The sequence below is a fragment of the Schistocerca cancellata genome, chromosome 2 (assembly GCF_023864275.1).
Source record: "Schistocerca cancellata isolate TAMUIC-IGC-003103 chromosome 2, iqSchCanc2.1, whole genome shotgun sequence".
NCBI classification, from domain to species: Eukaryota; Metazoa; Arthropoda; class Insecta; order Orthoptera; family Acrididae; genus Schistocerca; species Schistocerca cancellata.
In genome coordinates this window covers 465,525,529-465,541,160 of record NC_064627.1, presented here as the reverse complement: position 1 = coordinate 465,541,160, position 15,632 = coordinate 465,525,529, and the positions used below count along the sequence as shown (strand labels likewise).

Sequence of the window (15,632 nt, the reverse complement as noted above, 5' to 3'; positions counted from 1 at the left end):
AATCCGTACAACAAAATTCGATCCGTCCTTTTGACATCCTTGGGACGTGTTTCACATTTGGAAAGACCGTAATTCTCAGGACTAAGTTCTGTAATTTCAGAAAAAAACTGCAGCACTAAAAAGTGATTGACATAATTTAAAATGGTATACGAAAACATATTAACTTTCTATTACAGGGTTGGCTAGAGACGTCAGTGTGAAATCTGTACTAAGGTATAATACTCTTTCTTACAACTACTAGTCGTTTACATTTCCGTTCCACTCGCAAATGGACCAAAGGAAAAACCACTTACTATATGTCTCCGTTCGAGTCCTAATTTCTGTTCTCTTCTCTTCGTGATCCTTAGGCGAAATGTAGGTTGGCGCCAACAGACTTGTCCTGGAGTCAGCTGCAAATGTCTGTTCTCTAAATTTCCTCAATATAGTATCGCGGAAAAAACGTCTTCCTTCCAGGGATACCCGTTTGAGTTCACGGAGCATCTCCATAATATGCGCATGTTGATCGAACCTGCTAGAAACAAATCTAACAACATGCCTCTTTAATGCTACGATGCCTTCCTTTAATCAAGAATGTGTCGCATTACTGTTCTGTATACGTGTGAACCGTGACAGTGGTTACCAATTAAATAACGCATGGAATCCCGTCATATCCGAAATTTGCTCGACACGAAGACGCCAGAAGACTTCGATAGTTGCAGCCAGCGACAATACCGACGGCAGCTGATTACTGCAGCCAACAGCGAGGGCGTCGGTGTGGCCCTTCTGTCTCCGCAATTGCAACGCATGCGCGGCAGCACTATCAGCGCACTATATAAGCTGGAGCGGAGAACGTCTTCGTCTCACCTCACCTGTATCACTCATCTCCGCTCCATCCAATCCAAAGCCCACAACCGCCTCCGACTCCTCAAACTCCTCTCTGGCCGGACATGGGGGTTGCACCCCTCTACCATCCTCCACACCTACAAATCCTTAATCCGTCCCATCCTCTGTTATGCCAGCCCTGCCTGGATTTCCTCCCCCCCCCCCAAGTCCCTCCAATCCTTGAGCGTCATGCACTCCGCCTCGCCTTCCGTATACGCCTCCCGTCTCCCACGCGGATCCTCTATGATCTCATTCCTTTCCCCCATCTGCTCCTATTCCTCGAACATATCCGCATCCTCTACACCTCCTGCCGTCTTGAACCCCCTCACCCCCTGGTTGCTCCTCTCCTCTCCCATCCCCACCCCCTGCCACGTCTTCACCGTTGTGTCCCCCCTACCCTCCATCTCTACACCCTACCTCTCCTTTCCCAAGGTGGCTTCCATCAACTCCCCCTCCCGGATGATGCCCTCTCTCCCTCCATTTATCCCTCCTATCAACTCTGATCCTCACTCCCCCTCCTTATCTCTGTCCTTTCCCTGGGCTCCCTCTTCCCCCCTTCCATCCTCTTTTCTCCCCACTAAACCTCTCCCTACCTCCCTTCTCCACCCCACCCCCCCGAGTCCTTTTGTATTCCCCTCCTCTGCCTACCCCACTCCCTGTCGCGTCTGCCCAGCGCCCCCCACCCCTCTTATGGGTCCTCATCCTCCATCAGCTCCTTTCCCGGCTACCCCCACCCTTTTTTATTTTCCCATCATCTGTCCAGTTTCCCCCCACCTGCACTCGGCTGTGGTATGTCACATTTGCCAACTTTTTAGTGCAGTGTTCCAATGACTGTTCAGTGTTGTTCGTCTTTCTCGTGTTGCGAACAGAAACCATGCTGTCGCTGGGTGTGAATGTTATGTCTTTTGCGAACAGAAACCAGACTGTCGCCGTGTTTTGTTAATTGTCTGTCTATTGTTTTACCTGTCTGCTTTGTATGTATTTTCTTAGCGTCATCATCCCTCTGTTCTTTGTTTTAAGTTCCACGATTTCTTTTCGCCATGTTACTCTTTAAGTCTCCGATTTTATCGCCTGTTTTTATTATTTATTCTCTTCATCTTTCTAACAAAGTCTGTAGGCTGAAGAGCGGCATACTAAGCTGCTGCCAGCCCGCCCCCTTCGGGGGGAACTGAAATTCAATAAAGGAAAAAAAAAAAAACGTCTTCGTCAGTCCTTGTTCGGCTCACCTGAAGATGGCTGGCAGTTGTCCAGCCGAAATATCGTGCAATGAAGTTTACAACGACCGGCTGCAAACCCGAAATCTTTTTGACAAGTCCGTACTTGCCTGCTGTACATCTTCTTCGACCCTTCACGACTTTTTTGAAGGGACTGAAGATGTGATAATCGCATGGGGAATCAGGAGTATTGGGCGGGAGCACGAATGTCTCGCACGTGAGTTGGCATAACTTCCACATTAAGACATTTGCTGCACAGGAACGTGTGTTGTCATGAAGCAGCAGCTCCCGTTGTTGCGAACCATTCCAAACTGTCGTCGGCCGCGGTGGTCTCGCGGTTCTAGGCGCTCAGTCCGGAATCGCGCGACTGCTACGGTCGCAGGTTCGAATCCTGCCTCGGGCATGGATGTGTGTGATGTCCTTAGGTTAGTTAGGTTTAAGTAGTTCTGAGTTCTAGGGGACTGATGACCACAGATGTTAAGTCCCATAGTGCTCAGAGCCATTTGAACCATTCCAAACTGTGGTTTTCGACAGATATGCTGCTCTATATATGTTCTTCATTCTCCAGTGGATGTCTACCGATGTTGCCTACATGTCAGTGCTTATATAGCCGCATCTGAGTCGTGCTACGCTGCATATACGCTGCAGCAACACCCTCAAACCGAAACCTTTTGGTCGGCCCTTAGATAAAAAGAACAAGAGCGTTCATATTTCCCTGGGTTACTCCTGACAATACCGTTGTGCCTGATGAACACCCACCATCTAAGACAACGTACTGGGTTCTGCTACTAAAATAGTCTTCGAGCCACTAAAACCTCTGGGTACATATTCCGTATGATCAGGCATTCGTTAACAGTGGGGTTCCGTGTCAAACGCTTTCAAGAAATATCGTTTCAAGAGCACGTCACATTCATCACAATCGTATTGAGGAATAGCACATCAAGTAGTCAAACAACTGCTGCGTGTGCTTGCAGTATCTCGTCCACAACGTTGAGAATATTCAGGTTTCCACAACTGCCAGCATCGCTGCACTATTGACGTGTCACGTCGTACAACTGTGGTAGTTTACCGGGACAACCGTCCTACCACTAGGAAGGCCGCATTTTGACGTTCCTCAAATTCTGTCGTCTGTAGGAAGCACGAGTGCTAGCTCCACACGTTTGCGCCACAATGAGCCTTATGGCCACGTGCATTCCTTGTTAAAAGGCAGACGCCGAAGGCGCTCTGATGGCTACGCCACTACACCATCTATTGGTGGACGACGTGGAAGCCATTATCAGAACATCCACTATCCTCCAGGTGGCATCTGCTGTCATCAGATCAAAATTTGCATTTTATTTGCAAGGATTTTAATTTTTTTCTCTTGGTCTATACAGAAGAGCAGTCTTACATAACACAGAAGAAAATAAAAGATGAGTTACATCGGCATGCCAACAATTCAAATCTATAAAGAATCACCTTTTTATACTTCCTGGTGGTCTCCAGATAACACCCATGGTTATGGCTGAAACTGGCTGCTGCCGAGCATATTTGGTACAACCCAGAGTTGAAATGGCTGGCTTGGGAGGAGCTGTCGACTCGAATTCTCTAACTGTGGCAGTGGGAATCAATCGTATGCCGTCACCTACAGAAGAACTTACTGTTGCAGATAGGGCGTGATTCAAAAGTAAATAAAAACAGTCTATTTGACCCACAGCGTGTCAGTCATGCTTGCACTTTGTTGGCAGCAGTAGACAGTTTATTACCAAAGCATAAAACATGGAGTGACAAAGAGAACCATTTTCTCTGGGGTAGGACATCCAAAACTCTGATGCCAGTCATAAACACAACGTTGTCGGAAAAGTATCGAACGTGCAAAAAGTGTCATACCAAGGCATTGACGACGGGGTCGAGGTACAGGAACGTTTGCACGAAGAACATAATAGACCAAGGAATGCCGCTCTAAAACAACATTCATGTATCAGCTTAACTGCACAATGATATCTAACGTCTACAAGACAATAGCCTGCAGCACTTTGCCTAAGGAGTTGTACAGCCGTCCTCCCAAACCTGAGACCCGGAGCAGACAGTAGATGTATACTGAGAACGTTCATCAGTCCCGTTCATATCTATACAGAGGTAATTTCGTTTATTGCTGGTTCTGAGTTATCGAGACTGGGCACAACTGGAATGTGTTAATCGCAGATAAATCCCGCTTCAATTTCCACAATGACAGCAGGCGTACATTGGTCTGGAGGGAAGGTGGTAGCCGGTAGGTTAGTTTAAAATTCGTTTAACTCTATGATTAATGATGGTGGGCTCCTGGCCAGGGAACTATCGTTGAGAATCAAGGGTGTATTGACCTGAGAAGCGATTTTTGGTATACATTTACTGCTCCTGATTCATGATGGCCATCTGGCAGATGATTTTTTTACGGGTTCTAAGACTGACTTCCACGAGGACAAGCAGTGACCGACTAACTGAAACACGCGTATGAAGACTGGCAAGGAAGGTCAACCAGAATGGGAGTACAGGAGATTGTATTCTCCATGACCTCAAAATGCTCTCTTAGATGGTTATTAATTTACTCTTTAGTACTATACAGAACACAAATACATTGAGAAATGATGCAATAACGTGAGAATCCGAAAAGTAGATTTAACACATTTCAAATCACTGAATGTACTTTGAAATATTATTGCATTCAGAATTATTCTGTCTTTATTCACTTGTGTATCACGGTGTTTGTGACAACGAAGTTCAAAAACCTATGTCTCATGAAACAAGACTGTTCAACACAATTAAAGGATTACTTGTTAGAAACCCCGTGATTGACTTCCACTGCACCGCAGAAGTTTGCAATTCGACTCAGAGGTGCCTACAACTTTCCTCCTTAATAGTGAAAAATGCGTGGCGTTCTATGTTGATACACTCGGGCTCAGCGATGCTTCAAACAGCAAGGTGTCACTACATAGGAAAAACGGCCAGACACCACAAATTCACGTAAAGTGTAAGCAGGGTTAATTATGTCACACTGCCCATTTGAGGAGTTCGGCTTTGGGTCAGACAGCATATAAAGCCGTGTTTTCTGTAGAATGAGTGACCCCTGTAGCTTCGATTCTCGGTAGCGTCGTTGGGTGACGTCTCCAGGCAAGGGTTCCAGTGCTCAGTTTGTTCAAGACTCGATCTCAGGCCAACCAGCTTATCGGTATCATTTCGTTAACCTGACAAAAACCGTGAAGACCCCTAAAGCGAAGAGGAAACGAAATGTAACTCCATGAGTGTTGTTATTTCTGTGATTAAAAAAAATGGAATCACACTGTAGGAAATGTTGCAACCATCCTGAAGTTTTTTGAGATGATTTTATTGTACCGTTACTAGTTTCGGGCCTGAAAACACAGTCGGACTGTAGCACTGATTTCTTTGCAAGTTTTACATTTGTGTCGTAAAATATAACAAAGTTTTCATGATTGAATAATTTACAAAAGATTTAACGTTTGCGTCCTAAAATACAACAAAATTTTTGTGATCACATGGTTTTACACACTTTTACATTTACACGTGCTCTATACAATGTATTTACTTCGTGAAAATCTCTCCTTTACGTATTATAAGACACAGATTTGGATTTCTTTTACGAACCACGCTGATCAATGAACTGAATTAAATGCAATATGATGGATACATCTGTTTGTACCGGCTGCTAATTTGATGTGCCAAAGAACGTGATATGTACAAACATAGTGCACACTTCTGGAATTAATGAAAAGACACTGCTTCGTAATACAGATAATTTTTATGGTTGTATATTTAATTATTTAGGCTTGAAAGATGTTAGTAGTGGCCAATGAAGAATTTTTCTCTCTTACAGTTAATTATCAGTTCTATTATTTCCAATTATTACCGTTGATGGAAGCTTGTAGCTACATTTGTTCTGTAATTTTAGTTGGTCATTAACGATACAGTCAGGTTTACTGTGAATGTGGCTGTTTACTTCTAATTCGTCGTACAAATTTATCTCTACTTCCTTTTTGGCAAAATGTAGTAGCTAAAAGTTTTCATCGATGCTTATCCTTGTGTTTCCATGTTGGCCAAAGTGAGCAGCGCATGTTGACTGATGTAGGTTGTTGAGTCTGAAAGTATCGATGTGTTCGCTGTATCATATTCTGAAACTCCTATCAACGTGGCCAATGTAAAATATGGGGCAAACAAAAAAAATTGTTTATAAATGAGAGACCAGCTGTGTACTTCATTTTTTAAAATTTTAGTTGTGAACAATTTTGACTTTCATTTTATTGTTTGAGGAAAGACTAATTTTGATGTTTTTGGCACGGAACAAGTTTGCAATCTGTTATGACACTTCACCAAAAAAAGACACATTTCACCGAGTATTGAGGAGCTATTTGTGCTAAACTGCTGTGTGATTTGGACTTGAGCTATCTTTGTTACTGTATTTGTTTTTAATGTATTGTGAAGTTTAGTGATGCTGTCAGAGCTCTAACCATTATTGTTTTTAGCTCTTGTAGTTTATCTTCAATGTCCAAGGGGATTGTTCCCATTCTGTGGACCATTGCCCTATAATATGCTGTTTCGTGTTGCTTGGGGTGCCAGGATGAGCTATCGATTTTGACGTCCATTGTAGTGTATTTACTGTACATTTTACATTTATCTTTACCACTGTATTTACTAATTTTTATACCCAAGAAATTTTTGCCATTATCAGTTTCATTCTCAACAGTAAATTTTTAGTTTGGGTAGAGTTTATTAAGCTCTGTTGCAAAGTGATCAAATTCTACTTTTCCATCAAATAAGATCAGTGTGTCATCCACACTGGGTTTGTAATATGTGATTCTTGTTTATCTTTTTCTTTATTGTCATACTGATATTGAAAAAGGAAGTTTCTAAATGATTGGCGTAAATTAATTCCAGAAGTGTGCCATATCTGTACACATATCACGTGCTTTGCACATCAAATCAGCAGCCTATGTAAACAAATATGTCCGTCATCTTGAATTTAGCTCAGATCATAGATCAGCATGAATTGTAAACAAAACCAAACCTCTGTCTTATAACACGAACGTGTAAAGGAGAGGTTTTCATGAAGTAAGTACAATTTTTAGAGCATATACACTGATTAGTCAAAATTATGATCACTGGCCCCCGCCACGTTGGATGCCTCCTGGTGGTGTTGCGGGCACGCGACGCGATGACAAAAGTATGTAAGTGACCAGACACGGACGGAGGATCACCCTAGCGAAGATTTGGGCTGGAAATGGGGAAATTCAAGAAGATAAGAGACTTTGACAAAGGGTACATTATTAAACGCAGAACCTGTCAACGAGTATCTCGGAAACGGCGAGTTGGTCGAATGTTGACGTGCTCTAGTCGCCAGCAACTACAGATAAATGTACAAGGACAGTGAAACTAGAACTAGCGGCTAAATGATTGGATGTCCACGACTGTTCACAGAACGCAAGGGTTCGGAGGCTTGTCTGCTCTGTAAAGTAGGATACATGTTGATTTGTGGCATCTTTGGCGAAAGAGCACAATGCTGGTGCACGCAAAAGTGTTTCAGAGTACACCGTTCATCCTACATTGTTGAATACGGAGCCTCGCAGTAGAGCACCCATACGTGAGCACATGTTGAGGAAACGACATCGTCAGTTACGATTACGGTGGGTACGGGTCTATCGGGATTCGACCATCGATCAATGGAAATTTGTAGGGTCTTCGGTTGAAGCACATTTTCATTCTGGAACCACATATTTGCTACAGTAGGTCGCAGGTCGTCTCCACAAACGCCGTCATTGAGGTGAACGACGGCTCGAAATGTTCAACGTGCCGCGGACACAGGCCGGTGGAAGCAGTATTATGCTATAGGACGCATTCTCCTGCACTTCCGTGGGACTTGTGGTATTAATCGACGACACGCTGACATCTGCGAACCACCTGCATCCCTTCACGTTTGATATCTTCCCCGACGGCGATGTCATCTTCCGTGCATCGGAGCCAGAACCGTGCCACAGTGGCTTGAACACATTTTAATGTCTTGGAGACTAAATTCGTCTCATTTAAATCGTGTGGAACTCGCCTGGGTCGGTATCGGGCGCCATCACAGAATACGCAAAACAGCGCCCGTTATTTACGAGAATTATACGACATGTTGGTAGACATCTAATGCTGCATACCCCCACCCACTACCAACAAACTGTCGGGTCCCTGATACGAGGAATCAGTGATGTATTTCGTTCCAAAGACGCACCAACAACATACTAAGTGAGTGGCCATAATGTTTTGGGTCATCAGCCTATAAGTGTAAAACTACAGTATGTAATTACAAAAACTTCGTTATATTTGAGGGCGCAGATGTAAAACTTGCAAAGAAGTCGATGCTACCGTCTGACGACGAAACAGGTAACAGTACAATAAAATCATTTTAAAAATGTTGGGGATAGTTGTAGTATTTCCTACAGTGTAACTTAAGAAAACAGCTACTGCGTTCCCTAATGAAAACCGATTAAAAATGGAATCAAACTTAAAAAGAACTTCACAGTAAGAGTCCATTTAGGAGTGTGACGTTACATCCCCTCTTGCCGAGATACATGCTCTGACTCGGCTGGGAAGGCTGTCATAAAGCTGTACTATGCTCTCCTGAGGCAACCTGGCCCTCAGCTATTCAAACTGGTCATCGGTTTCCTGGATACTTGCACGGGATGGAGTTGATATCTGAGCTTTTTCCACACATTTTTTATTCGGGACGGACCTGGGACTCTTGCTAGTCACCTGAGTACCTCAACATAATTGTAAATGGCAGTGGCCGTGGAAGGCTACCATGCAGACAGGTCGTAGACACGGGTGCCATGTGTAGATGAGCATTGTTCAAACCGATACCACAATGCCGTCACTTGAGAGGTAACTCTCAACGACGCAACATGTTCGTGACGTACAGTTGTGTCGTCAGAGGCCCCATAATCGCTACCTGAAGCCATTCTCAATGGATCACACCACGGTGCCAAGGGTAACACAGCGGCGCCCCTCCAAAACAATGAAAAAATGTGACAGATCTCTGGCATGGTCGCCAACGATGATTATCCATTGTAGTGCAGAAACGCAATTAATTAATGAATACAATGCGACGCTATTCATCAGCTGCGTATGCTTCCCGTTAATGGCACCACTTCAGTGGCAGCCATTTGTCTTATGATGTTAACGGCAGCGTAAGCATGGGACAATAATTCCATAGTCTGGCTGCTGGTAGTCTCCAATCAATAGTGTGGGATGACAGAGAATGTTGCAGGGAGTCCATTACTTGTTCTTGGATAGTGGGCCAAGATGTGAAGGGATTCTGATGCACGATACGGCGCTCATCCTTTGCCGTGGTCAGACCTGATCGACCGCAACGTTGACAACGAGTATGCCTGCTCTCACGTTCCCATGGAGTCCAACAATGGATCGCTGTCAATTTAGAATCTTCCACAAATCGTCACGTTTCGACCAGCCACCCAAGGGAGACCGACAACGAGGCGTTTTTCAAACCACGTCAGGTGCTGATAACGCTGCCTCACGCGAGTACTCGGAATCTGCATGTCGTCCACAGTGATCTCCCAACAACTCACGCTGTTCACAACACGCGTATACTGTACCAGGCCTGGTACCAACGCTAAACACAGACAACATTAATGTACTCTGGAGGCCGTTCTATCTAAGACAAAGAACTGCAGCTCCTATCACTTAGATACCTGCTGATGGTGTGCACGTGTACAAAGTTACACTGACATTCGGCCATGTCTTCCGGGTGCATCACTTTCTTTTTGTTTAGCTACGTTCAGGGTGATTTGGCTCATCGGATTGTGAGGTTACAAGAGATACTGTAATAGTATAACCAATTTGCTGGATGTGGTAATGTTTACTGCGAAAGAACAGTTGGAGTGTAGCAAGCACAAGTCAATATATTTATGGAGTCACCTTCTTCATAAAGAGAGGAGGCAGCATATAACAGTTTCACATTGAATTACTTAGTTACATAATTGCCTATGTTTCAGTGCATAACTTGGTACATACGTTAATAATGTAAGTTGTGTTTGTCTTGCTAATCATTGTATTTGCTGGGTATCTGATCGCTGAAATAGGAGTACTCCATAAACATAAGAGCTCTTCAAAATAGTTCAAAATTCAAATTTAAAGCATAATAGCAGGGATACTATTTTGGACATTGAAGAACGTGTTTTATATCAAAATTAAGTTGTAAGGATGTTTAAGAACCTCTGCATAATAAGTTATTGTCTTTTATTGTGAAGGTACTGTTCATTGTTCGATCTATGTAGAGCAAAATGAGTATTTCGTATGCCACACCTTTTAGGCAGACGTGATTAAACAAAAGAAGAGGGTTGAAACTGCAAAAAAGTGGAGTGCTTTTAAATATGTAAATATCAGATGATTGTGTACAAACTAATATAAAGTATTTAGTTTTACGTATTTTAATATTGCAACATTTTAAGTGCATGATGGCCACGTTTAGAAATAATACAGGGCTATTACAAATGATTGAAGCGATTTCATAAATTCACTGTAGCTCCATTCATTGATATATGGTCACGACACACTACAGATACGTAGAAAAACTCATAAAGTTTTGTTTGTCTGAAGCCGCACTTCAGGTTTCTGCCGCCAGAGCGCTCGAGAGCGCAGTGAGACAAAATGGCGACAGGAGCCGAGAAAGCGTATGTCGTGCTTGAAATGCACTCACATCAGTCAGTGGTAACAGTGCAACGACACTTCAGGACGAAGTTCAACAAAGATCCACCAACTGCTAACTCCATTCGGCGGTGGTATGCGCAGTTTAAAGCTTCTGGATGCCTCTGTAAGGGGAAATCAATGGGTCGGCCTGCAGTGAGCGAAGAAACGGTTGAACGCGTGCGGACAGGTTTCATGCATAGTGATGTGAAAGATTCAGTGTTTAAACCTCCTCAACCAAGAAACGTGCCAGAACTGCGAGCTCGCATCAACAATGCTTTCGAACTCATTGATGGGTACATGCTCCGCCGAGTGTGGGAGGAACTTGATTATCGGCTTGATGTCTGCCGAATCACTAAAGGGGCACATATCGAACATTTGTGAATGCCTAAAAAAACTTTTTGAGTTTTTGTATGTGTGTGCAAAGCATTGTGAAAATATCTCAAATAATAAAGTTATTGTAGAGCTGTGAAATCGCTTCAATCATTTGTAATAACCCTGTATATTTGAGTATTGTAGTGTCACAGGACAGAGGATAGGGGAAAAGGTCGAGGTCTTTGGATCGTAGTGCGTCGGTGCGGTAAGGTCGGTGCGGCTAAGAGCCGCCGACATAGTATCACGTGGCCATCAGTTTGTTTTGTGGATGTGATTTAGTAAAATAAAAACGTTTTCATTCTAAACTGTTGTCGGTGTAAGTCATTTGTGAATGATCGTGAGTTAGACAAATACTTGAATTTATTCACTGCTGTACTTAAGCTGGCTATTTACTCAATATAGGGCTAGAATGCAACTGTGCACAACCGAACCCCTTTTGCAGACGAGTCATGATGAAAGGTTGTGTACAAGCCCGAGTGAAGTTGCAGGATATACAACAAGGATCAGTAATTACATAGGAACCGGCGACCGCAAAGGCCATCGGGGGCTACTAAATGTGTCAGTTATTTAGTCGCATGCTACAAATAGACGCTCATAACGGGAGATGCTCAAAGTTTTGTCGAGATTCATCAAGAAACGCCTGACAGTGACGTTGCATTGAACGGCGCACCCCCACAAAGACATCTGGTGTACGTCGAAGACATCTTGTTGCCGCAACAATCCTGCCCATTAGCTCCTCCGACGATGTAACATGTGTTACATACATAAGGCCCTTCAGATATCTCCACACGAAAAAATCGATTGGAGTGGTGGCCATGCGACTGACCCACCGCAACCAGTCGAACGACCCGGAGAGGTTACCTGGTGATGTACCCTCATCTGTCTGCTGAAGCGCGTGGGGACCCCGTCGTGCTGAAATCGAATGCGGCGACGAATAGGCATGGGGACATCATTTAGCATGTCCGGCGGAGCCTCCCGCAGGAATAAGAGATACGTGCGTCCATAGTCTCCGACGATGCCAGCCGACACGTTACGGGTAAATCTGCGTTGTGAACATGCGTAACGTGTAGCATGTGAGTTCACGTCCACCCATACGCAGGTTGTGAACGTTCATCACACCATCGAGTGAGAACGCAGCCTCAACGGTGAAGAGGGCACTCTGTGAAGCCTCGATCTCGTGATCGTAGCCTACTCTCGTGACGATTGCGACCTACGGTTCCTGTGTGATTATTGATCCTTGTTGTATGCCCAATGTGACACGACTGTAAACTTTGTTTGAATCAGCCTGTATACGGGCGTTTGAAGGAAGAGACTGCTGACAGGCAAGGACTGTTGCAGGCGGATTCGGAGGTGCGCGTGCGCGCAGAGGGCCCGCAGGCGGCGGCGCAGCGGGTGCCGGCGCCCGCCGTGTCGTACCCCGCGGAGGCGGCCGTGCTGGCCGGCGCCAACGCGCACGCGCGCCTCGCGCAGCCCGCCAACCTGCGGCTGCTGGCCGCCGCGCCGCGCCTCGCCTTCCGCCTGGCCGCCGTCTCGCCGCAGCCGCCGGACGGCGACTCGTCGCCCTTCGGCGTCACCAGGGTCGCCGGGATCATCTTCCTCAAGAACCCGGACAAGCTCGATCCCAACACGACTGCCTACAAGTAAGTCGCTAATCCGCATTTCATACTGTAACTTCTTCATACACTATCGACCATTAAAATTGGTACACCACGAAGATGACGTGCTACAGACACGAAATTTAACCGACAGGAAGAAGATGCTGTGATATGCAAATGATTAGCTTTTCAGAGCATTCACACAAGGTTGGCGGCGGTAGCGGCACCTACAACGTGCTGACATCAGGAAAGTTTCCAACCGATTTCTCATACACAAACAGCAGTTAACCGGCGTTGCCTGGTGAAACGTTGTTGTGCTGCCTCGTGTAAAGAGGAGAAATGCGTACCACACTTTTCCGACTTTGATAAAGGTCGGATTGTAGCCAATCGCGATTGGGGTTTATCGTATCGCGACATTGCTGTTCCCGTTGGTCGAGATCCAATGACTGTTAGCAGAGCCGACCGCGGTGGTCTAGCGATTCTGGCGCTGCAGTCCGGAACTGCGGGACTGCTACGGTCGCAGGTTCGAATCCTGCCTCGGGCATGGGTGTGTGTGATGTCCTTAGGTTAGTTAGGTTTAAGTAGTTCTAAGTTCTAGGGGACTTATGACCTAAGATGTTGAGTCCCATAGTGGTCAGAGCCATTTGAACCATTTGAACTGTTAGCAGAATATGGAATCGCTGGGTTCAGGATGGTAAAACGGAACGCCGAGCTGAATCCCAAGGGGCTCGTATCCCTAGCAGTCTAGATGACAGGCAACTTATCAGCATGGCTATAGCGGATCGTACAGCCACTCGATTCCTGAGTCAACAGATGGGGACGTTTGCAAGACAACAACCATCTGCACGAACAGTTCGACGACGTTTGCAGCAGCATGGACTATCAGCTCGGAGACCATGGCTGCGGTTATCCTTGACGCTGCATCACAGACAGGAGCGCCGGCGATGCTATACTCATCGACGAACCTCAGTGCACGAATGGCAAAACGTCATTTTTTCGGATGAATACAGGTTCTGTTTACAGCATCATGATGGTCGCATCCGTGTTTGGCGATATCGCGGTGAACGCACATTGGAACCGTGTATTCGTCATCGCCATACTGGCGTATCACCCGACGTGATGGTATGGGGTGCCATTGGTTACACGTCTCGGTCACCTCTTGTTCACAGTGACGGCACGTTGAACAGTGGACGTTACATTCCAGACGTGTTACGAGCCGTGGCTCTACCCGTCATTCGATCCCTGCGAAACCCTACATTTCAGCAGGATAATGCAGGACCGCATGTTGCAGGTCCTGTACGGGCCTCTCTGGACAGAGAAAATGTTCGACTGCTGCCCTGGCCAGCACATTCTCCAGATCTCTCTCCAATTGAAAACGTCTGGTCAATGGTGACCGAGCAACTAGCTCGTCGCAACACGCCAGTCATTACTCTTGATGAACTGTGGTGGCGTGTTGAAGCTGCATGGGCAGCTGTACCTGTACACGCCATCCAAGCTCTGTTTGACTCAATGCCTAGGCGTATCAAGGCCGTTAGTACGGCCAGAACTGTTTGTTCTGGGTACTGATTTCTCAGGATCTGTGAACCCTAATTGCGTGAAAATGTAATCACATGTCAGTTCTAGTATAATATATTTGTCCAATGAATACCCGTTTATCATCTGCATTTCTTCTTGTTGTAGAAATTTTAATGGCCAGTATTGTATGTATGAACATTGTATTCGTATTTGCTTTGCTACACTGAAGCGCCAAAGAAACTTGTGTAGGCATGCGTATTCAAGTACAGAGGTTTGTAAACAGGTAGAATACGGCGCTTAGTCGGCAAGTAGGTGTACCAGTTTCTCTGGCTCTTCAGTGTATTAGTATAGGTGTTTTAAGTATATATTTGAAACTACTAATAAATGCCTGTTTGTATCACCATACGCGTGTTGTTTTATTAGCGTTAAAGATCGTTAGTGGTCTGGTATGAAACACATTTACGGTATTGATTTGCTTCCTAGATTTAATACAATTCCCTGGAAAAGCTCTTCACGTGTGATTGCTATTACATCGTTTAGTTCCTGACTTCTGTTTAAATCTCTGTTTGCACATTTCCCATATATTCTTTATGTTTTTCGCGCAAGTTGCTGTTGGTTTACACCCCACCTCCTCACAACTTCTCATCATCTATGTCTACAACACACACACTAATCCATCACACTTAAATATTAAATGAATAAACGTAAATAAAATCACATAATAGACATATGGCAAAATACACATCAACAGAACACTTTCAGATAGTGAAAACACAATTATCAAATACGTTGCCATGACTACGAGTCATGACTGGTCGTCCGCGTAACATGGAGAACGTAAACAAATGTTAGTGTCTCTTACAGCGAATTGTTTTAGATCTAGAAAGTAAACTATTCTAGATTACAAAACGATATTTTAAATTTTATATGAATATACCTAAACGAATGTGGTGATATAAAAAAGCATATTTTAGTAGTTGCAAAGACAGACTTTAAACACCATATGGTAAATGTCTGGCTGCTGGGTCAGTCTTGTTCTGCATCCCAAAAATCAGAACAAAGAAATCTTTTCACGGGGAGGACAGCGGTGTTCTCGTAGTGTCAGGAATACAGTTGTTTCAAAAAGACTCATCCCATTTTTCAATGCTACATCATCTCCCTCAATAAAACTGAAGTAAATTCTAACTTACTCCCAGGACTACAAAGATTTACTGCTGCGGATGGCTACACGCGCAGAATGTGCTTATCCGCGTGCCCACATGTTTCCTTCGGGTGATTTCCCTTCTATCACTCTCTGAATGGTCTCCGCCATATTCGTCACTGGGAAGTCACGTCTTCTGTTTTGCACCTTTACCTCCCG

At 44.8% G+C, this 15,632-nt stretch overlaps 1 protein-coding gene across 1 annotated transcript in view; it reads left to right on the top strand.

The window, feature by feature from the left end:
- Window positions 1-15,632, top strand: part of LOC126155175 (proto-oncogene tyrosine-protein kinase receptor Ret-like) — a 241,641-nt gene that overhangs the window by 102,367 nt on the left and 123,642 nt on the right. Inside the window, exon 7 of the mRNA XM_049916212.1 lies at window positions 12,501-12,802. Coding sequence (XP_049772169.1) covers window positions 12,501-12,802 — 302 coding nt within the window. The remainder of the gene's footprint in view (window positions 1-12,500; window positions 12,803-15,632) is intronic.